The sequence below is a fragment of the Haliotis rufescens genome, unplaced genomic scaffold, assembly GCF_023055435.1.
Source record: "Haliotis rufescens isolate VD_foot unplaced genomic scaffold, xgHalRufe1.0.p SCAF_4, whole genome shotgun sequence".
Lineage (NCBI taxonomy): Eukaryota > Metazoa > Mollusca > Gastropoda > Lepetellida > Haliotidae > Haliotis > Haliotis rufescens.
In genome coordinates, this window is record NW_025964112.1 from 1,580,508 (window position 1) to 1,602,760 (window position 22,253).

At 43.6% G+C, this 22,253-nt stretch overlaps 1 protein-coding gene across 2 annotated transcripts in view; it reads right to left on the reverse strand.

Annotated features, from left to right (window-relative positions):
* LOC125372325 (potassium voltage-gated channel subfamily H member 8-like) overlaps positions 1-22,253 on the reverse strand; it is a 351,499-nt gene that overhangs the window by 30,936 nt on the left and 298,310 nt on the right. For both annotated transcript variants that reach the window (XM_048381871.1, XM_048381870.1), the window contains exons 4-6: positions 11,770-11,954; positions 4,126-4,354; positions 2,651-2,808 (exon numbers count right to left, since the gene is read on the reverse strand). In XM_048381871.1, the coding sequence (XP_048237828.1) occupies positions 2,651-2,808; positions 4,126-4,354; positions 11,770-11,954 (572 nt within the window). The remainder of the gene's footprint in view (positions 1-2,650; positions 2,809-4,125; positions 4,355-11,769; positions 11,955-22,253) is intronic.

Consider the following 22,253-nt stretch of genomic DNA (forward strand, 5'->3'; position numbering starts at 1 on the left):
ATTGAGGACCTATTCTGCTCTGGAATTTCCATGAAGACAACCACTGAGGTATTTAGGACCTATTCTGCCCTGGAATCTCCATGTAGACAACCACTGAGGTATTTAGGACCTATTCTGCCCTGGAATCTCCATGTAGACAACCATAGGGGTATTGAGGACCTATTCTGTCCTGGAATCTCTATGTAGACAACCACGGGGGTATTTAGGAACTAGCTTTGAGACCTGGCACACTAATTAGTGGACATTGACTGGTGGATACTTTTTAAAGTAAATCTCGTAGAAACTATCCAGAACCCTTGATTGAACCTCCCACTCCTGATGAGAGATGACATCATTGGGTGGAGCCACAGATCTCCCCAGCCTGTGCAGCGTTACACAGGACATGTTTACTCCCTGGTAGTGTTTTTCTGACAACTGTTTACATTGGAATACAGAGAGAGCAGCTTGAATATATTTAATTCCATTCCAAAGACTATCAAGATGCACTCATCTGAATATCAATGGCTTCTTAGTGATCACAGTGTTGTCACCAAATTGTCATCCAAATACTCAGGAAACCATTTGTTCTACTAAAGAGGTACAGCAGTGTTCAGACTTGATTAAATGTCTCAAACACTTGCTTGCATGCTGATGGTGACGTCACTTCCAAACCTGAAGCTTTGGTGGGAATGGGTCAAGGGTGTTTATCCTGATAGAATGAAGATACAAAACACTCAAAAATCGGGTTGGTCTAATACAAATACTCAAGTTTAACATTGAAAGAAATATAAAAATACACCATGCAATCTAGTGATTGACATCATGAGCAACGATCCACACAATTGGGATATGATGACATGCATCAACAAAGTCAGCGAACCTGCCACCCGATCCTGTTAGTCGTCTGTTACAGCAAGCATGGGTCGCTGAAGACCTATTCTAACCTCACTACTGTCACAATTACAAACTATATTACAAGCATGTTGAACACATAAACGTTTCATTTCATCAACATCAAGAATCAGGTGAAGTTGCAGCTCCATGGAGGAGGTTCCACGGGCATTGTCCAAAACGCATGATTCTAAAAATAACCATCCAATCAAAGTACACTCAAGAGCGAAAGAAATTCTGTGCTGACTTAATGACAAGAGAGGTGGTGGTGGTGCCACTTCCAAAATGAACCTACGGCGGCGAAAAGGTATTTATCACAATAGAATGGAGAAAAACTACACTGGATAATTGAGGATACATTTAGGACATAATGTTAGTATTTCTACACACACCTGTTTGGTCATAACAGGAGACAGAAGTAGAACCCCTGTGCTTACTGTAGTGGAACCATCTTCCTGACAGTTGACCCTGCTGAGGATGTGTGACTGGCATAGTTCATTATGTTCCAGGGGTGATGGTATGGAGGAGTACATTGAGGAGATGGTAGCTTTACATGCAACTTGCGGAGCTCAAGCATCCCAGTAACCCACAAGCAAGGCAAGAGGCATGCACAGAAGCAGACTGAGGCTGTCACTTACAAGTAACCAGCAATCACTATGCAGACATGTCAGTCTTCAGTGTTATAGCTACGAATTTAAAACTTGACTCCACACAGGTTAAATACTTCTGTGTTTGAAAAAAAATGTCCAATGAAGTTGGAGTGGAACAAACCTGACCCCAGGTGAGGTGAAACTGGGTTTAACGTCGCGTCCAAGATTATTGCACTTATATAGCACTGTGCATGCGTGTGTGTGTGTGCATGCGTGTGTGTGTGTGTGTGTGTGTGTGTGTGCATGTGTGCATGTGTGTGTGTGGCTGCTTGTACAAGTCCGAACTGATGCCGATTTATAGTGCTAGCACACTGAGATACCATGCCGCAGTTTAACATGAATACCCCACTCAGACACAGTATACTGACTCCGAGCCCTTTAATGCCGAGTGCAAGGCAGGGTAACAGCAAGTACCATCTTTTAAATTATTTTGGTATTAACACAGCCGGGGTTGAACCCCGTACCTTCGGCTCTCCGGGCAGATGCTCTACCACTAGACCACTGAGGCAGTCACAGACCAATCAATCATTGAGAGGAACCTTTGTTCGTGAATGTTTATTTGTGTATTTACACATATAAATTCTCTTCCTATTTCCTGGGGTGACCCTAACCAACATGCTTGTCAAATTTATTCAGAATAATTTAAAAAAATATATTTAAACAGTGACTGATCACTTGAAGATATGATGACCTGTCTGTTGTGTCTTTAATCAACCTTCCCATGAGAGGATCATGACTGACATTGCTATTTCTGAAGATGGTACTGCAGGATTGTGACTGACAATGCTATGACAGAAGTTGGTACAAGAAGCAGAGATAAATCAAGTATACACACTCCCTAGTCAATGAGAGGAGAGCGACTGATGATGCTATGACAGAAGTTGGTACTAGAAGCAGAGATAAATCAAGTATACACACTCCCTAGTCAATGAGAGGAGAGCGACTGACGATGCTATGACAGAAGTTGGTACTAGAAGCAGAGATAAATCAAGTATACACACTCCCTAGTCAATGAGAGGAGAGCGACTGACGATGCTATGACAGAAGTTGGTACAAGAAGCAGAGATAAATCAAGTATACATTGAGACAGACACAAGGAAACAAAGATGGCGACAGAGAGGAGGACTTACTGTGTTGATCTGTACGGCGTACAGGAGGTCGAAGGGAATGGCTGCCAGCAGGTCGAGGAGAAACCAGCCCTTGATGTAGTTCATGGCGATCATACGAGACTCATACACAACCTGTCCACTCTTGTTCACGTACGATGTGCGGAAGTTTAATACTATGTCTGAAAATACACAAATGTTAAGTGATGTATTTTTATAGTTCCATGCCAGTTTTTAAAAATATTCTGAGGTCCTGGGGACCTATTCTAACCCAGATGACAATAGTGCATCCTTCACCTCACTACACCTAGCCTGAAGTCCTGGGGACCTATTCTAACCCAGGTCACCATAGTGCAACCTTCACCTCACTACACCTAGCCTGAAGTCCTGGGGACCTATTCCAACCCAGGTCACCATAGTGCAACCTTCACCTCATTACACCTAGCCTGAAGTCCTGGGGACCTATTCCAACCCAGGTCACCATAGTGCAACCTTCACCTCACTACACCTAGCCTGAAGTCCTGGAGACCTATTCCAACCCAGGGCACCATAGTGCAACCTTCACCTCACTACACCTAGCATGAGGTCCTGGGGACCTATTCTAACCCGGATGACAATAGTGAAACACTCACCTCACTACACCTAGCATGAGGTCCTGGGGACCTATTCTAACCCAGATGACAATAGTGCAACCTTCACCTCCACTACACCTAGCATGAGGTCCTGGGGACCTATTCTAACCCAGATGACAATAGTGCAACCTTCACCTCCACTACACCTAGCATGAGGTCCTGGGGACCTATTCTAACCCAGATGACAATGGTGCAACCTTCACTACACTGGCATGAGGTCCTGGGGACCTATTCTAACCCAGATGACAATAGTGCAACACTCACCTCACTACACCTAGCATGAGGTCCTGGGGACCTATTCTAACCCAGATGGCAATAGTGCAACTTTCACTACACTGGCATGAGGTCCTGGGGACCTATTCTAACCCAGATGACAATAGTGCAACACTCACCTCACTACACCTAGCATGAGGTCCTGGGGACCTATTCTAACCCAGATGACAATAGTGCAACCTTCACTACACTGGAATGAGGTCCTGAATACCTGGTGCAATGGGTGGCCTGTCATCTGATGTGCTGCAATGCACTGTGCAGAGTTGTGTCCCTTGTGCATGACAGGAACTTATGATCATGGGTTCGAATCCCAGTTTGCCCTGATTATGTTTAGTTTTGTCAGCACCATATTTGTGCTCGTTGGTTTCACCAAAGTGGTAAAGGTCTGAGACCAACATCACTTTGGGCTTTCCTCCCACATTAAGCTGACACGCTTTGATATAACTAGAATACTGTTCAAAGTGGCATTTAACCAAAGTCATTCAGTCAGTCACTCACTCCTGAGGACATATTGTAACCCAGATCAACAATCTGGCCGCCACCGTAGCAGCCCATGAGAACATGTAATTCAATGATACTTAATGAAGAACTTACCTATGATGAAGAGAATTTCTACCACAACATCCGAGTACATGGAATGTCTTGCTCGCCTCTTTCCCTGAAAGGTGGCGTTGAATGGCACCATGATGGCGATGTAGAATGTGCACAGCAGAATCAACCAATCCCAGCCGATTTTGAATATCCCATAATGCACTATGATATAGCGGGACTTTTTGGCTTCCTGTACTTTGTATTCGGGCATTTTGCCTGATATGGAATGTAGCTGCAATATTACACATTCCAACTTTTAGTGTCAATATTTACAACATGTACGTCATTAGGAATCAACAGATAGCGTCTTACAACATATACTCAAACACAAGAAAGGCAACATTTTTTTCTATGTAACTATTCCTGAATAAATAATTTGCAAGTCATTCCGTGGCATTTCATTGGCGAACCAAGCAACAATTTTCGAGTTTATGTTTCCATAAACTAAAACTGACAAATAAATTAGGCCACTCCTACTAACATACTACTGTCTTCTGATTGGCTGATAATAGAATGGGCAGGGCTTCTGTTGCATTAACTGCGCTGAACAATGCCACTTATATGTGAGATGGCTCATAGCAAGACAGTCATTGTACTGGTAACATTGTCCCTTGTTTCATTAATGAAAGAACAGTGCAGATTGTGGGCAGTTATTAACATGGTGTTAACTAGACTCCAGACAAAGCTAGGATTGTGAATTGGTCCACAAGGGGTATTATTACATAATGGAGATATAATACCCTGGATAATCAAGGATGGAGATCTCAGGACTATGTGCAATTAATATCTGATATAGCTAAGACTAGTGTAAGACTGTTACAGAATGGAGTTGACAGTTGCTGTGCTACGATGGCTTCGTGAACTGAGGCCCTGGAGAGAAATAAACATGCAGATCTCTTCAGTAGAGAAGAATGAAATGTGAAGCTCCGAGCACCTCGTTTCTTGCGATGTTAGCGCCATGACTGTCGTATGTCTATGTTAGTATTGGAGTTTGGACAGTTGTAAGTCTGTGTGAGAATATGGAAGTTCTGACTGACGTAAGTCTATGTTAGGGTATGGGAGTTGAGACTGTCGTAAGTCTATGTGAGCTAGAGTACGGGATGGAGACTGTCGTAAGTCTATGTAAGGGTACGGGAGTTGAGACTGTCGTAAGTCTATGTAAGGGTACGGGAGTTGAGACTGTCGTAAGTCTATGTGAGCTAGAGTACAGGATGGAGGCTGTCGTAAGTCTATGTAAGGGTACGGGAGTTAAGTCTGTCGTAAGTCTATGTAAGGGTATGGGAGTTGAGACTGTCGTAAGTCTATGTGAGCTAGAGTACGGGATGGAGACTGTCGTAAGTCTATGTAAGGGTACAGGAGTTGAGACTGTCATATGTCTATGTGAGCTAGAGTACGGGATGGAGACTGTCGTAAGTCTATGTAAGGGTACGGGAGTTAAGTCTGTCGTAAGTCTATGTGAGCTAGAGTACGGGATGGAGACTGTCGTAAGTCTATGTTAGGATACAGGAGTTGAGACTGTCGTAAGTCTATGTGAGCTAGAGTACGGGATGGAGACTGTCGTAAGTCTATGTTAGGATACAGGAGTTGAGACTGTCGTAAGTCTCTGTGAGCTAGAGTACGGGATGGAGACTGTCGTAAGTCTATGTAAGGGTATGGGAGTTGAGACTGTCATAAGTCTATGTGAGCTAGAGTACAGGATGGAGACTGTCGTAAGTCTATGTAAGGGTACGGGAGTTAAGTCTGTCGTAAGTCTATGTGAGCTAGAGTACGGGATGGAGACTGTCGTAAGTCTATGTTAGGATACAGGAGTTGAGACTGTCGTAAGTCTATGTGAGCTAGAGTACGGGATGGAGACTGTCGTAAGTCTATGTAAGGGTACGGGAGTTAAGTCTGTCGTAAGTCTATGTGAGCTAGAGTACGGGATGGAGACTGTCGTAAGTCTATGTTAGGATACTGGAGTTGAGACTGTCGTAAGTCTATGTGAGCTAGAGTACGGGATGGAGACTGTCGTAAGTCTATGTAAGGGTACAGGAGTTAAGTCTGTCGTAAGTCTATGTGAGCTAGAGTACGGGATGGAGACTGTCGTAAGTCTATGTTAGGATACAGGAGTTGAGACTGTCGTAAGTCTATGTGAGCTAGAGTACGGGATGGAGACTGTCGTAAGTCTATGTTAGGATACAGGAGTTGAGACTGTCGTAAGTCTATGTGAGCTAGAGTACGGGATGGAGACTGTTGTAAGTCTATGTAAGGGTATGGGAGTTGAGACTGTCATAAGTCTATGTGAGCTAGAGTACGGGATGGAGACTGTCGTAAGTCTATGTAAGGGTACGGGAGTTAAGTCTGTCGTAAGTCTATGTGAGCTAGAGTACGGGATGGAGACTGTCGTAAGTCTATGTTAGGATACAGGAGTTGAGACTGTCGTAAGTCTATGTGAGCTAGAGTACGGGATGGAGACTGTCGTAAGTCTATGTTAGGATACAGGAGTTGAGACTGTCGTAAGTCTATGTGAGCTAGAGTACGGGATGGAGACTGTCGTAAGTCTATGTTAGGATACAGGAGTTGAGACTGTCATAAGTCTATGTGAGCTAGAGTACGGGATGGAGACTGTCGTAAGTCTATGTTAGGATACAGGAGTTGAGACTGTCGTAAGTCTATGTGAGCTAGAGTACGGGATGGAGACTGTCGTAAGTCTATGTTAGGATACAGGAGTTGAGACTGTCATAAGTCTATGTGAGCTAGAGTACGGGATGGAGACTGTCGTAAGTCTATGTTAGGATACAGGAGTTGAGACTGTCGTAAGTCTATGTGAGCTAGAGTACGGGATGGAGACTGTCGTAAGTCTATGTAAGGGTACGGGAGTTAAGTCTGTCGTAAGTCTATGTGAGCTAGAGTACGGGATGGAGATTGTCGTAAGTCTATGTGAGCTAGAGTACGGGATGGAGACTGTCGTAAGTCTATGTTAGGATACAGGAGTTGAGACTGTCGTAAGTCTATGTGAGCTAGAGTACGGGATGGAGACTGTCGTAAGTCTATGTTAGGATACAGGAGTTGAGACTGTCGTAAGTCTATGTGAGCTAGAGTACGGGATGGAGACTGTCGTAAGTCTATGTAAGGGTACAGGAGTTGAGACTGTCATATGTCTATGTGAGCTAGAGTACGGGATGGAGACTGTCGTAAGTCTATGTAAGGGTACGGGAGTTAAGTCTGTCGTAAGTCTATGTGAGCTAGAGTACGGGATGGAGACTGTCGTAAGTCTATGTTAGGATACAGGAGTTGAGACTGTCGTAAGTCTATGTGAGCTAGAGTACGGGATGGAGACTGTCGTAAGTCTATGTTAGGATACAGGAGTTGAGACTGTCGTAAGTCTATGTGAGCTAGAGTACGGGATGGAGACTGTCGTAAGTCTATGTTAGGATACAGGAGTTGAGACTGTCGTAAGTCTATGCGAGCTAGAGTACGGGATGGAGACTGTCGTAAGTCTATGTAAGGGTACGGGAGTTAAGTCTGTCGTAAGTCTATGTGAGCTAGAGTACGGGATGGAGACTGTCGTAAGTCTATGTTAGGATACTGGAGTTGAGACTGTCGTAAGTCTATGTGAGCTAGAGTACGGGATGGAGACTGTCGTAAGTCTATGTAAGGGTACGGGAGTTAAGTCTGTCGTAAGTCTATGTGAGCTAGAGTACGGGATGGAGACTGTCGTAAGTCTATGTTAGGATACAGGAGTTGAGACTGTCGTAAGTCTATGTGAGCTAGAGTACGGGATGGAGACTGTCGTAAGTCTATGTTAGGATACAGGAGTTGAGACTGTCGTAAGTCTATGTGAGCTAGAGTACGGGATGGAGACTGTTGCAAGTCTATGTAAGGGTATGGGAGTTGAGACTGTCATAAGTCTATGTGAGCTAGAGTACGGGATGGAGACTGTCGTAAGTCTATGTTAGGGTACAGGAGTTGAGACTGTCATAAGTCTATGTGAGCTAGAGTACGGGATGGAGACTGTCGTAAGTCTATGTTAGGATACAGGAGTTGAGACTGTCGTAAGTCTATGTGAGCTAGAGTACGGGATGGAGACTGTCGTAAGTCTATGTTAGGATACAGGAGTTGAGACTGTCGTAAGTCTATGTGTGCTAGAGTACGGGATGGAGACTGTCGTAAGTCTATGTAAGGTAATGGGAGTTGAGACTGTCATAAGTCTATGTGAGCTAGAGTACGGGATGGAGACTGTCGTAAGTCTATGTTAGGATACAGGAGTTGAGACTGTCGTAAGTCTATGTGAGCTAGAGTACGGGATGGAGACTGTCGTAAGTCTATGTAAGGGTACGGGAGTTAAGTCTGTCGTAAGTCTATGTGAGCTAGAGTACGGGATGGAGACTGTCGTAAGTCTATGTTAGGATACAGGAGTTGAGACTGTCGTAAGTCTATGTGAGCTAGAGTACGGGATGGAGACTGTCGTAAGTCTATGTAAGGGTACGGGAGTTGAGACTGTCGTAAGTCTATGTGAGCTAGAGTACGGGATGGAGACTGTCGTAAGTCTATGTTAGGATACAGGAGTTGAGACTGTCGTAAGTCTATGTGAGCTAGAGTACGGGATGGAGATTGTCGTAAGTCTATGTAAGGGTATGGGAGTTGAGACTGTCATAAGTCTATGTGAGCTAGAGTACGGGATGGAGACTGTCGTAAGTCTATGTTAGGATACAGGAGTTGAGACTGTCGTAAGTCTATGTGAGCTAGAGTACGGGATGGAGACTGTCGTAAGTCTATGTTAGGATACAGGAGTTGAGACTGTCGTAAGTCTATGTGAGCTAGAGTACGGGATGGAGACTGTCGTAAGTCTATGTAAGGGTACAGGAGTTGAGACTGTCATAAGTCTATGTGAGCTAGAGTACGGGATGGAGACTGTCGTAAGTCTATGTTAGGATACAGGAGTTGAGACTGTCGTAAGTCTATGTGAGCTAGAGTACGGGATGGAGACTGTCGTAAGTCTATGTTAGGATACAGGAGTTGAGACTGTCGTAAGTCTATGTGAGCTAGAGTACGGGATGGAGACTGTCGTAAGTCTATGTAAGGGTACAGGAGTTGAGACTGTCATAAGTCTATGTGAGCTAGAGTACGGGATGGAGACTGTCGTAAGTCTATGTTAGGATACAGGAGTTGAGACTGTCGTAAGTCTATGTGAGCTAGAGTACGGGATGGAGACTGTCGTAAGTCTATGTTAGGATACAGGAGTTGATACAGGAGTTGAGACTGTCGTAAGTCTATGTGAGCTAGAGTACAGGATGGAGACTGTCGTAAGTCTATGTAAGGGTATGGGAGTTGAGACTGTCATAAGTCTATGTGAGCTAGAGTACGGGATGGAGACTGTCGTAAGTCTATGTTAGGATACAGGAGTTGAGACTGTCGTAAGTCTATGTGAGCTAGAGTACGGGATGGAGACTGTCGTAAGTCTATGTTAGGATACAGGAGTTGAGACTGTCGTAAGTCTATGTGAGCTAGAGTACGGGATGGAGACTGTCGTAAGTCTATGTTAGGATACAGGAGTTGAGACTGTCGTAAGTCTATGTGAGCTAGAGTACGGGATGGAGACTGTCGTAAGTCTATGTTAGGATACAGGAGTTGAGACTGTCGTAAGTCTATGTGAGCTAGAGTACGGGATGGAGACTGTCGTAAGTCTATGTAAGGGTACAGGAGTTGAGACTGTCATAAGTCTCTGTGAGCTAGAGTACGGGATGGAGACTGTCGTAAGTCTATGTTAGGATACAGGAGTTGATACAGGAGTTGAGACTGTCATAAGTCTATGTGAGCTAGAGTACGGGATGGAGACTGTCGTAAGTCTATGTTAGGATACAGGAGTTGAGACTGTCGTAAGTCTATGTGAGCTAGAGTACGGGATGGAGACTGTCGTAAGTCTATGTTAGGATACAGGAGTTGAGACTGTCGTAAGTCTATGTGAGCTAGAGTACGGGATGGAGACTGTCGTAAGTCTATGTAAGGGTACAGGAGTTGAGACTGTCATAAGTCTATGTGAGCTAGAGTACGGGATGGAGACTGTCGTAAGTCTATGTTAGGATACAGGAGTTGAGACTGTCGTAAGTCTATGTGAGCTAGAGTACGGGATGGAGACTGTCGTAAGTCTATGTTAGGATACAGGAGTTGATACAGGAGTTGAGACTGTCGTAAGTCTATGTGAGCTAGAGTACGGGATGGAGACTGTCGTAAGTCTATGTAAGGGTATGGGAGTTGAGACTGTCATAAGTCTATGTGAGCTAGAGTACGGGATGGAGACTGTCGTAAGTCTATGTTAGGATACAGGAGTTGAGACTGTCGTAAGTCTATGTGAGCTAGAGTACGGGATGGAGACTGTCGTAAGTCTATGTTAGGATACAGGAGTTAAGTCTGTCGTAAGTCTATGTGAGCTAGAGTACGGGATGGAGACTGTCGTAAGTCTATGTTAGGATACAGGAGTTGAGACTGTCGTAAGTCTATGTGAGCTAGAGTACGGGATGGAGACTGTTGTAAGTCTATGTTAGGATACAGGAGTTGAGACTGTCGTAAGTCTATGTGAGCTAGAGTACGGGATGGAGACTGTCGTAAGTCTATGTTAGGCTACGGGAGTTAGGTCTGTCGTAAGTCTATGTGAGCTAGAGTACGGGATGGAGATTGCTGTAAGTCTATGTATAAACTTATGTGCAAATACAGGAGTTGAGACTGTTGTAAACCTATGTTAGAGTATGGGAGTTGGGACTGTCATAAGTCTATGTTAGGGTACAGGAGTTGAGACTGTCGTAAGTCTATGTTAGGGTACAGGAGTTGAGACTGTCGTAAGTCTATATTAGAGTATGGGAGTTGGGACTGTCGTGGCGCTAAGGCTCAGGTATTAGTATATCGCTAAGGCGCGGGTATTAGTATATGCATTGTGACAGACAGCAGCAGCAGGTAGCACACACATTCCCGCACACAGAGGTCACACACCAGCCCAATAACCACACATGCTCATTCTTCAAACAGTCAATGGTAAACATTCGTGTTTTCAAAATACAATGTCTACAGTGAATAATCTCAACAACTAAAGGCTATATATGAAATAATATAATTCAGCTATATAAGAAAAGTACTAAAACATCTATTGCTAATTAATAATTGAAATCAGATACTTTTATTAAGTTATTAAAAAATTACAAATATTTGATTATGCATAGCATGTGAAATTTGAAAATGAATGTTTTGTGAAGCATGCTGTTACTGAATTAACCAAACAGTTGTGTCAGCACGAAACTGGTCAACAGTCAACATCTGCGGTAAACGTTACTGTTTCACATTGGATTCAATCAGTTTTGAGTTGAGTAAGAGTTTCAAGTTTAGAAGAATTACCTTCCATACATACACACTGATACCAATTTCTGTCATCTTAATTGTTGCATTAATCAAGGAAATGATCACAGAACGTACATCAGAATCAGAGTGATTGCTGAAATCCACAGTCTTGTAATCTTACTTAAGTTCTCTCAATTTCAAATCAAAATATATTTAATCTGAATTGAATCTTTTTGACATAATTGTAAACAGTTGACCAGTTTAGCAGTTACTTACTTGTGCAGGGCAGGCTAAGCTCTAGAAACAATTGTAAGAGTTGATCTTAAAATAGAAATGTACCATTTTCGTGGTGCCCACCCTATTAAGCTGCTGTAGTTTAGTCTTGGCCTTGTTCTGTTTCTCGAACTGTCCGGAGAGGTGATACAGCACCGCTCGGCTATGGCGCCGTTGGTAATGGTAGTTTTCCGGCATTTCGTCCAGAAACTGATTTTCCTCCACCCTCTCCGCCTTCTCCCCAGCATTGTCTGAAAAACACAAAAACAAAATAAATTCAAATCTAATTCAACGTCAATGATAAAATTTCTCTTGGAATTAGCAAAGCACAGACCTGCAGCCAAAATCTATAGAACTGTCTGACAGAAATTGATTTAGTTCTGATTACCTGATTTGAATTTAGAAGCATCAAATACCTTACGCTGTTTTGCTTTCACCCCATGCTGGCCATTACTAGGACTGGCCTCGACAATATGCCGACCTCGTGATCTCTCCACCTCCCATAAAAGGGAACAGATCCCCAGACGAGGTCAGGTATCTCATTCTTCAGCCTGGCCATGTCGCCATTAGTCAGCGGCCATGTTGTACTAACCCAAGAGTGAACAGTGTTAAGTACTAGATATGCATGGCAACAATTCTCTGGGCTTGTCCATGGCATTATTATAGCCTGAGCAGGATATCTGGACTCTCATAAAAGTTCATTTCACCATAACAATTTAGCTCCTCTGTCCAAATATAAAGTGCATCTCCTAGTATAACTTTAAGTTCATTTAAAGTTTTCAAACTTTTAATACGCTATAATTCTTATTTGAAATCAATCTTAGAACATACTAAACAGCAGAGTTCTTCAATAGAGGAAGTTTAAGAAATAGCTGTAAGGCTCCGCAGCTCTCTTGACTCTATATTTTTGCAATTTCAGAGGTAAGTTTTTGAATTAAAATTGATAAAATATTACATAAGTTTTTCAGTGATCATTTCGGTGATCCTCAGGGACCATGGTACCCAGGGATATGTTGCAAGACATTTCACAACAACAAAGAAATGGTTTTGGTTTAAGTGAGTGAGGATGGTTTTATGTTGCTATTTTATGTTGTTTTATATTAGCAATATTCCAGCAACAAAATGGTAAGTGTGGATGGTTTTATGCCGCTTTTAGCAATATTCCAGCAGTATCACGGCAGGGGTCACCAGAAATGAGCTTCACACACTGTACCCATGTGGGGAATCAATCTTGAACCTGTGTGTGATGAGCGAACGCTGTACCCACTGGGCTACCCCACTGCCTGAGATTGGGTTCAGTGCTTCAGGAACAATCTCAAAACAATTTACTTTAACAGACAGTGAAACACATGCAGTGTGAATCAAGTCACCGACCCCCAAGTTTTCTGAAATGGCTAAATGATGGAGGAACTGTTTTCAACACAAGAACAACACAGTGACCTTGTTTTAACTTGCTTCAAATATTAATGACATTGTGAAGGTCATGCATTAAATCTTTCAGTTTCATTGTCAGTTTTAGATGAAATGTCAGAAATTCAAAAAGTCACTTAATGAAACATCTTTGACTACAAATCCAAGCTGAGGCTGAGGTTGGAAATTACTTTGGTTCGCTCAGAAACACCCTGAAGGTCACTTGTGGCCCAGCAAAGCAGCAGCACAATGACCTTTCATCCGACCAATCAGAGCGTCGCTTACCAGATCATGAAAGTGACAGTCGGAATGTGATTTCTAATCATACAACCTCGAAAACCTTTACATGTGGTATTCCGAATGATAGTTACGTGTTTAACGACTGAATCCACACAATCTAGACCATCTCTTAGCCATTCCAGAATGTTCTTTGGTTTAGGTTTCAAATTTGTAATCGAGAATTTGTCAAAATATATTGCGAAGCGTAGTCACCAATTTGAAATTAGTGCCGTAAAGCACGAGAAAGCTGCCTTCTGATTGGTCATTCCATTGGTCGGTCAAAATTCGCGCAAGGTCGGTCTGACGTGACCTGTAATGGGATGTCCTCAGATCTTTGTTTAGAGGTAGCAAGAACTAAGATCTGATTTTAATGATATTGTGGGAGACAAATTCTGTCTATCTCTAACAGTACATTCTTATGAGGCTGATGTCCCTTGTTTCTCCTTCATCCCACACTGCATCCCAACTGGCTGAAGCAGGTCCAGCAGTCACATCACTCACTGACATGTGCCAGCTTCCAAACAAAGTCAACATCATCCCAACTGGCTGAAGCAGGTCCAGCAGTCAGGTCACTCACTGACATGTGCCAGCTTCCAAACAAAGTCAACATCATCTCAACTAACTTTCATTTGTCTTGATTACAAAGTAAATTCTTCATCCAAGCTTAAATAAAAGTGTCAATATTTCAGAAGTCATGCAATGCGGTATCAAGCAATATATGGTGACTAAGCAATATTGTATATCTGTTTTACAGCTGATCACCACCATGGGATAAATAATGTACGTAGCACTGTGCCAGCTTGATTACCATGCTATCTGCATGTCCTGACAGACAGACAAACTGCGTTATAACATCAACCCTATTTCATCTTGTTTGGCCCAGCTTTATCAAAGCTACTGACAAATACATGGCACGTAATACATTGTTCTTAAAATCATCACAAAGATATCATTTTCCTGCAAACAATTTTTGTTTTGATATAAAACTGTTCTTAGAATCATCTTCTAATAAGTATACCATTATTGCAAATAAATGCCACTGTTATTGTTCTATACAGAATGTAAAACATGCAAAAGTTTGGTCATCTAACACAATCGTGCAAGCATCCATGTCAACTGATACAACTTAGGAGTCATGACTTGTAACATAAGTCTGCAAGGAAATTGGACATCCAGACTAAATAGATCTTCAGCTGATGGTAATGGCTATCTTCTCAGAACAAGGAAAGAGATATGTCTATTTTAGTCAATGTAAGATTCCATGTCTAAAGCATGCTGATGGCCACAGACACTCAAGCCACGACTGTTTCAAGCATTATCAAAACAAAGTTTTAGTACAGAAAAGTCAATCTAATAAATGCAGAGTAAGATTCATGAATTATAAAACTATGGCAACCAGCCACATTTTAATACCTACCATATTTTCTCCACTTGGCAACATTTAACATAAATCAGTATTACGACCTACAGGCCTGCAAACACACAGCTAATTGTCCCTCAGCCGCCCCCCCCCCCCCCCGCTGTGACTGTCATAACACCCATCCTTCAACACAGGTAAATGTCAGTTATAGCACTGAGTGAATGAGTGAGTTGGGTTCAACACCGCTTTGAACAGTGTTCCAGTTATATCTCGGTGTGTCAGCTAACTGTGGGAGGATCCAAAGTGATGCATGCAGCTCTCAGACTTTTACATCTTTGATGAAACCCACAACCACTATTGCTGACAGACCTTGAAACATAATTGAGGCCAACCGAGATTCGAATCCATGATCCTAGGCTCCTGGTGAGCCCAAGAGACACAACTCTGCCCGTGCTCCCTGTAGCACGGAGAATGTTGATCAGAATGAAGTTCAGCTCAGAAGCTGGGGATAATCCGATGTTTAGATTAACCCATGCATGCATACATGCAAAATATAGGGAAAATATAGATTAAGAACAGATGAAAGAAAAACAAGATGTTATACAGAGTCTAGAGGAGAACATGTCATACAAGAGGAGAACATGTCATACACAGACAAGAGGAGAACATGTCACACACAGACAAGAGAAGAACATGTCATACACAGACAAGAGGAGAACATTTCATACACAGACAAGAGGAGAACATGTCATACACAGACAAGAGGAGAACATGTCATACACAGACAAGAGGAGAACATGTCATACACAGACAAGAGGAGAATGATGCCATGCACAGACAAGAGGAGAATATGATGTCATACACAGACAAGAGGAGAATATGATGTCATACACAGACAAGAGGAGAACCTGTCATACACAGACAAGAGGAGAATTTGATGCCATGCACAGACAAGAAGAGAATATGATGTGATACACAGACAAGAGGAGAACATGTCATACACAGACAAGAGGAGAACATGTCATACACAGACAAGAGGAGAACATGTCATACACAGACAAGAGGAGAACATTTCATACACAGACAAGAGGAGAACATGTCATACACAGACAAGAGGAGAACATGTCATACACAGACAAGAGGAGAATGATGCCATGCACAGACAAGAGGAGAATATGATGTCATACACAGACAAGAGGAGAATATGATGTCATACACAGACAAGAGGAGAACCTGTCATACACAGACAAGGGGAGAATATGATGTCATGCACAGACAAGAAGAGAATATGATGTCATACACAGACAAGAGGAGAACATGTCATACAGACAAGAGGAGAATATGATGTCATACACAGACAAGAGGAGAATATGATGTCATACACAGACAAGAGGAGAATATGATGTCATGCACAGACAAGAGGAGAACATGTCATACAGACAAGAGGAGAATATGATGTCATACACAGACAAGAGAATATGATGTCATACACAGACGAGGAGAATATGTCATGCACAGACAAGAGGAGAATATGATGTCATACACAGAAAAGAGGAGAACATGTCACACACAGACAAGAGGAGAACATGTCATACACAGACAAGAGGAGAATATGATGTCATACAAAGAGAAGAGGAGAATACAGTGTTATACACTGATGAGAGGACATAATGTCATACAAAGAGAAGAGGAGACTACAATGTTATACACAGACTAGAAATGAAGTCCACATTCAGGCAAGGCGAGGCTGATCACAGCTGGCGTCAGGTTCTAGAGACACAGAGACAGGGATGGAGGGACGACATTTACCTGGCGTCGCTGGCTTGACTGTGAGACAGCCAGAAATAGCACTGGGTTAGATCTCAACTTACACATGGCTGTCGCAGGGAACTATACTGATGGAAAGAAGTAAGGGAACACATAGGGAGCAGATGTTGGATCTTTCAGTAGTTTCCTAAACATGACATGAGAAGCTGTGGCAGTGTACAGTGACAAACTCACTCACTCACTTGTGTCTTTCTCTGTAGGTATTTAACACATCTGTAAGGAAGGCAGCAGGTAGGTTGTTATTTGTTATTGTTGCATTATTTCTTTCCATCAGTATGTACTACTCAACAGAAGTCAAAGAATGCCCACATTGTTCTTCTTACTACAGTTATTTTGTCTTGGCAGGACAGATTATTTATAGTAATATGAAAGAACCTGGTGTTCTTTAACTTTTTTTGAGTAGTACATAGTTAGATATTGGTGTCAAGATATGCATCAGAGAGAATATTACAGTCATGCCTCGCTTATATGGACTTCAGATATCCGGAAACCTCGGTTTCGGACGATTTTCATTCAAAACGAAATAATTACTATATAAATTTACCCATATATACGGAAATTCAGTTTCCGGAACCGGATGGTCATTTTCATACACAAAACACTGAAATGCACACAAAATTGTCTCACTTACCCGGACAATACACTTCCGCTGGTGGTAATCCTTTGATTCATGAGAAGTCAATTAACAGAGTGACACTGAGTTACGTTTGAGACGAGCTTGTTTATTGTACATGTAATCCCATTCGATAAATATGGAGTCTGTGGAGGGCAGAGACAGATTTTTTTAAACGTGTATGTCTTGAATAAAGATTGAGTGGATGTATCTGTTTGCTCTGTCATCTGTCATGAGTTGCATAATTGAAGGGAAGTAACTCTTTCAGTAAGAAGCTGGTTTCAGTTATACGGAAATTCGTTTATACGGACGAATTGTGAAATGACGCAAGTGTCCGTATAAACGAGGCACGACTGTATATTAATAATAATCATGATGTGAAAAACACAAATATTGTTCTATTCCTTGGTGTCATTTCATTATTATTCCATGATGAAGAATGAATGTGCTCTAGAAGTGCCCAGGTAAAACAACCTTCTTCAAATAAGGATTAGAGCTAAAAGGGGTCTTCCACTGATAACTCATCCCTGTTCAAATATGGGCTTCATATACCAGTGGTCTGCCAATGTCAGGGACCCTTTGAGGTTCATATACCAGTGGTCTGCCTATCTCAGGGACCCTTTGAGCTTCATACACTAGTGGTCTGCCTATCTCAGGGACCCTTTGAGCTTCATACACTAGTGGTCTGCCTATCTCAGGGACCCTTTGAGCTTCATATACCAGTGGTCCTGCCTATCCCATGGACCCTTTGAGGTTCATCCAGTGGTCCTGCCTATCTCAGGGACCCTTTGAGGTACATCCAGTGGTCCTGTATACATCAGCTGTATCTGAAGAGCTACCCTAAATTGTTTTTTTGATGATATTCCTTTCTTGATGATAAACATTGAGGAAGTCATGTCAGGAGGAGTCTTCACTTCAAACATGCAGGGCAACTATCTTAACATGGTCAGCATGCTACCGCACCTGGCTGCCCTTGTTTCTATGGTGATCAAACCATTTCATCTGTTGGTGATTTCCATCATCCACAGAGTAGTTGAGAGTTTCCTCAATACCATACATGCTGATCTCGCACAATAACAAAATGGTCAAAGCATTAAAAATACAAATGTTCTACTTTCTAGAATAAAATGAATAGGTGCACAGAATTTAAACCTATTTTCCATATCCTACACGGAATCAAGACATAAATTCCATGAAACCTGCCATGTTCCATCAGTGAGGTAGTGCTGCGTTGTAGGCCGGCGAGACGGTACATTCTAATCATCGTACCGATAAGTGGAAATTAAATTGAAGTTCGACCTTTAGTCCTGTCTCAAACATAACTCAGGTAAACCCTTTTTATCAAGCACCATTTGTTGAAGGGATTTAATTCAAGCCATGAAATTTGCATGCCAATGTCTATGTTAATGTGTTCTCTGGACAAGCAATAAAATGAAATGATTGTTACCGTCAACTTTGATGCAGGTTTGGGGAAATTATGGAAAATAGAACAAGGAAAATGGGAAAAGTGTGAAGCTTCATTTGGGAACAAATTTCTCATTCTTTTAACTTGATAGAGCAATATAGTTTACAGTCTCGCCACGAGTTAAATGGATCAGGTTTTTTCCTGCCATGTACATCCATTACCACTCGGGTCAAATTATGTACTTGAAACCTAGATTGATTTTAAATTAAGATTTTCTAAGTGTTCTTGAATCCTTCACAAACAATGGAAGCTGTCAGCTGGGCCGTGCAGTTTAACAATGGATCAATGTTGGATAATGCATCTCCTCCTTCTCCTTCATGTTGGCCTCTGGTCCAATCAGCAGACACCATGCCCTGAGTGGGAATTCAAGCACTACACCATACTTAGTGTTGTGGGAGGTCAAGCATATTGTAGTGTTGTGGGGCCACAGGACATTGCAGTGTTGTGGGCCACATGATATTGCAGTGTTGTGGGGCCACAGGACATTGCAGTGTTGTGGTGCCTCAGGATATTGTAGTGTTGTGGTGCCACAGGACATTGCAGTGTTGTGGTGCCTCAGGATATTGTAGTGTTGTGGGGCCACAGGACATTGCAGTGTTGTGGGGCCACATGATATTGCAGTGTTGTGGGGCCACAGGACATTGCAGTGTTGTGGTGCCTCAGGATATTGTAGTGTTGTGGTGCCACAGGACATTGCAGTGTTGTGGGGCCACAGGATATTGCAGTGTTGTGGTGCCTCAGGATATTGCAGTGTTGTGGTGCCACAGGCTATTGCAGTGTTGTGGGCCCACAGGATGTTGCAGTGTTGTGGGACCACAGGATATTGCAGTGTTGTGGGGCCACAGGATATTGCAGTGTTGTGGTGCCTCAGGATATTGTAGTGTTGTGGGGCCACAGGATATTGTAGTGTTGTGGTGCCACAGGACATTGCAGTGTTGTGGGGCCACAGGATATTGTAGTGTTGTGGGGCCACATGATATTGTAGTGTTGTGGTGCCACATGATACTGTAGTGTTGTGGTGCCTCAGGATATTATTGTGTTGTGGGGCCACATGATATTGTAGTGTTGTGGGGCCAGAGGATATTGTAGTGTTGTGGGGCCACAGGATATTGTAGTGTTGTGGTGCCTCAGGATATTGTAGTGTCGTGGGGCCACATGATATTGTAGTGTTGTGGTGCCTCAGGATATTGTAGTGTTATGGGGCCACAGGATATTGTAGTGTTGTAGTGCCTCAGGATATTGTAGTGTCGTGGGTATGGGGCCACAGGATATTGTAGTGTTGTGGTGCCTCAGGATATTGTAGTGTTATGGGGCTACAGGATATTGTAGTGTTGTAGTGCCTCAGGATATTGTAGTGTCATGGGTATGGGGCCACAGGATATTGTAGTGTTGTAGTGCCTCAGGATATTGTAGTGTTATCGGGCCACAGGATATTGTAGTGTTGTAGTGCCTCAGGATATTGTAGTGTCATGGGTATGGGGCCACAGGATATTGTAGTGTTGTGGTGCCTCAGGATATTGTAGTGTTATGGGGCCACAGGATATTGTAGTGTTGTAGTGCCTCAGAATATTGTAGTGTCGTGGGTATGGGGCCACAGGATATTGTAGTGTTGTAGTGCCTCAGGATATTGTAGTGTTATGGGGCCACAGGATATTGTAGTGTTGTAGTGCCTCAGGATATTGTAGTGTCGTGGGTATGGGGCCACAGGATATTGTAGTGTTGTGGTGCCTCAGGATATTGTAGTGTTATGGGGCCACAGGATATTGTAGTGTTGTGGTGCCTCAGGATATTGTAGTGTTATGGGGCCACAGGATTTTGTAGTCTTGTAGTGCCTCAGGATATTGTAGTGTCGTGGGTATGGGGCCACAGGATATTGTAGTGTTGTGGTGCCTCAGGATATTGTAGTGTTATGGGGCCACAGGATATTGTAGTGTCGTGGGTATGGGGCCACAGGATATTGTAGTGTCGTGGGTATGGGGCCACAGGATACTGTACAGTTTTCCAGCAGGTATTCATTACACTTGCCTCTACTGGTCTGTGTCTGTACAACTGAGTAAAAAACCCGTCCTACATGGGCAGAACTTCTGCGATTGAAAGCTCCATAGATCTCACTAGATACCCGTAGCACGTACCCAAGATGCCAGCCGATTGGGAACTTGCATCAACTGGTATGCAAAAAACTCGACATCTCAAACACATCTCCCACATGTACAAAGAGCCAAATTGATAACATCATTTGTGAATTATATGAAGTCTTCATGAAGCTCTGCAAGGAGAGCTGAGCCAACACCCAAGTGCCTCAGATCCTTGCTTATTACAAATACATCGATAAATTGCATTTAGTTTGAATATTGATTAATAAGAGCCATGTCTGATCACTAGAGTGTGGCTGAGCATGACTGGCCCGAGTGTGATGGAGCATGACTGGCCCGAGTGTGATGGAGCATGACTGGTCCGAGTGTGATGGAGCATGACTGGCTTGAGTGTGATGGAGAATAACTGGTCCGAGTGTGACCGGCCCAAGTGTGATGGAGCATGACTGGCCTGAGCTTGACTGGCCCGAGTGTGATGGAGCATGACTGGCCCGAGCATGACTGGCTTGAGTGAGATGGAGCATGACTGGTCCGAGTGTGACTTGCCTGAGTGTGATGGAGCATGACTGGCCTGAGTGTGATGAAGCATGACTGGCCTGAGCTTGACTGGCCCGAGTGAGATGGAGCATGACTGGTCCGAGTGTGACTTGCCTGAGTGTGAAGGACCATGACTGGCCCGAGTGTGATGAAGCAAGACTGACCCGAGTGTGAAGGAGCATGACTGGTCCGAGTGTGACTGAGCATGACTGGCCTGAGTGTGATGGAGCAAGACTGACCCGAGTGTGATGGAGCAAGACTGGCCCGAGTGTGATGGAGCATGACTAACCCGAGTGTGATGGAGCATGACTGGCCCGAGTGTGATGGAGCAAGACTGACCCGAGTGTGATGGAGCAAGACTGACCCGAGTGTGATGGAGCAAGACTGACCCGAGTGTGATGGAGCATGACTGGCCCGAGTGTGATGGAGTAAGACTGGCCCGAGTGTGATGGAGTAAGACTGGCCCGAGTGTGATGGAGTAAGACTGGCCCGAGTGTGATGGAGCAAGACTGGCCCGAGTGTGATGGAGTAAGACTGGCCCGAGTGTGATGGAGCAAGACTGACCCGAGTGTGATGGAGCATGACTGGCCTGAGTGTGATGGAGCAAGACTGACCCGAGTGTGATGGAGCAAGACTGACCCGAGTGTGATGGAGCATGACTGGCCTGAGTGTGATGGAGCATGACTGGCCTGAGTGTGATGGAGCAAGACTGACCCGAGTGTGATGGAGCAAGACTGGCCTGAGTGTGATGGAGCAAGACTGACCCGAGTGTGATGGAGCATGACTGGCCTGAGTGTGATGGAGCATGACTGGCCTGAGTGTGATGGAGCAAGACTGACCCGAGTGTGATGGAGCAAGACTGACCCGAGTGTCAAGGCGCATGACTGGCCTGAGTGTGATGGAGCATGACTGGCGTGAGTGTGATGAAGCATGACTGGCCTGAGTGTGATGAAGCATGACTGGCCA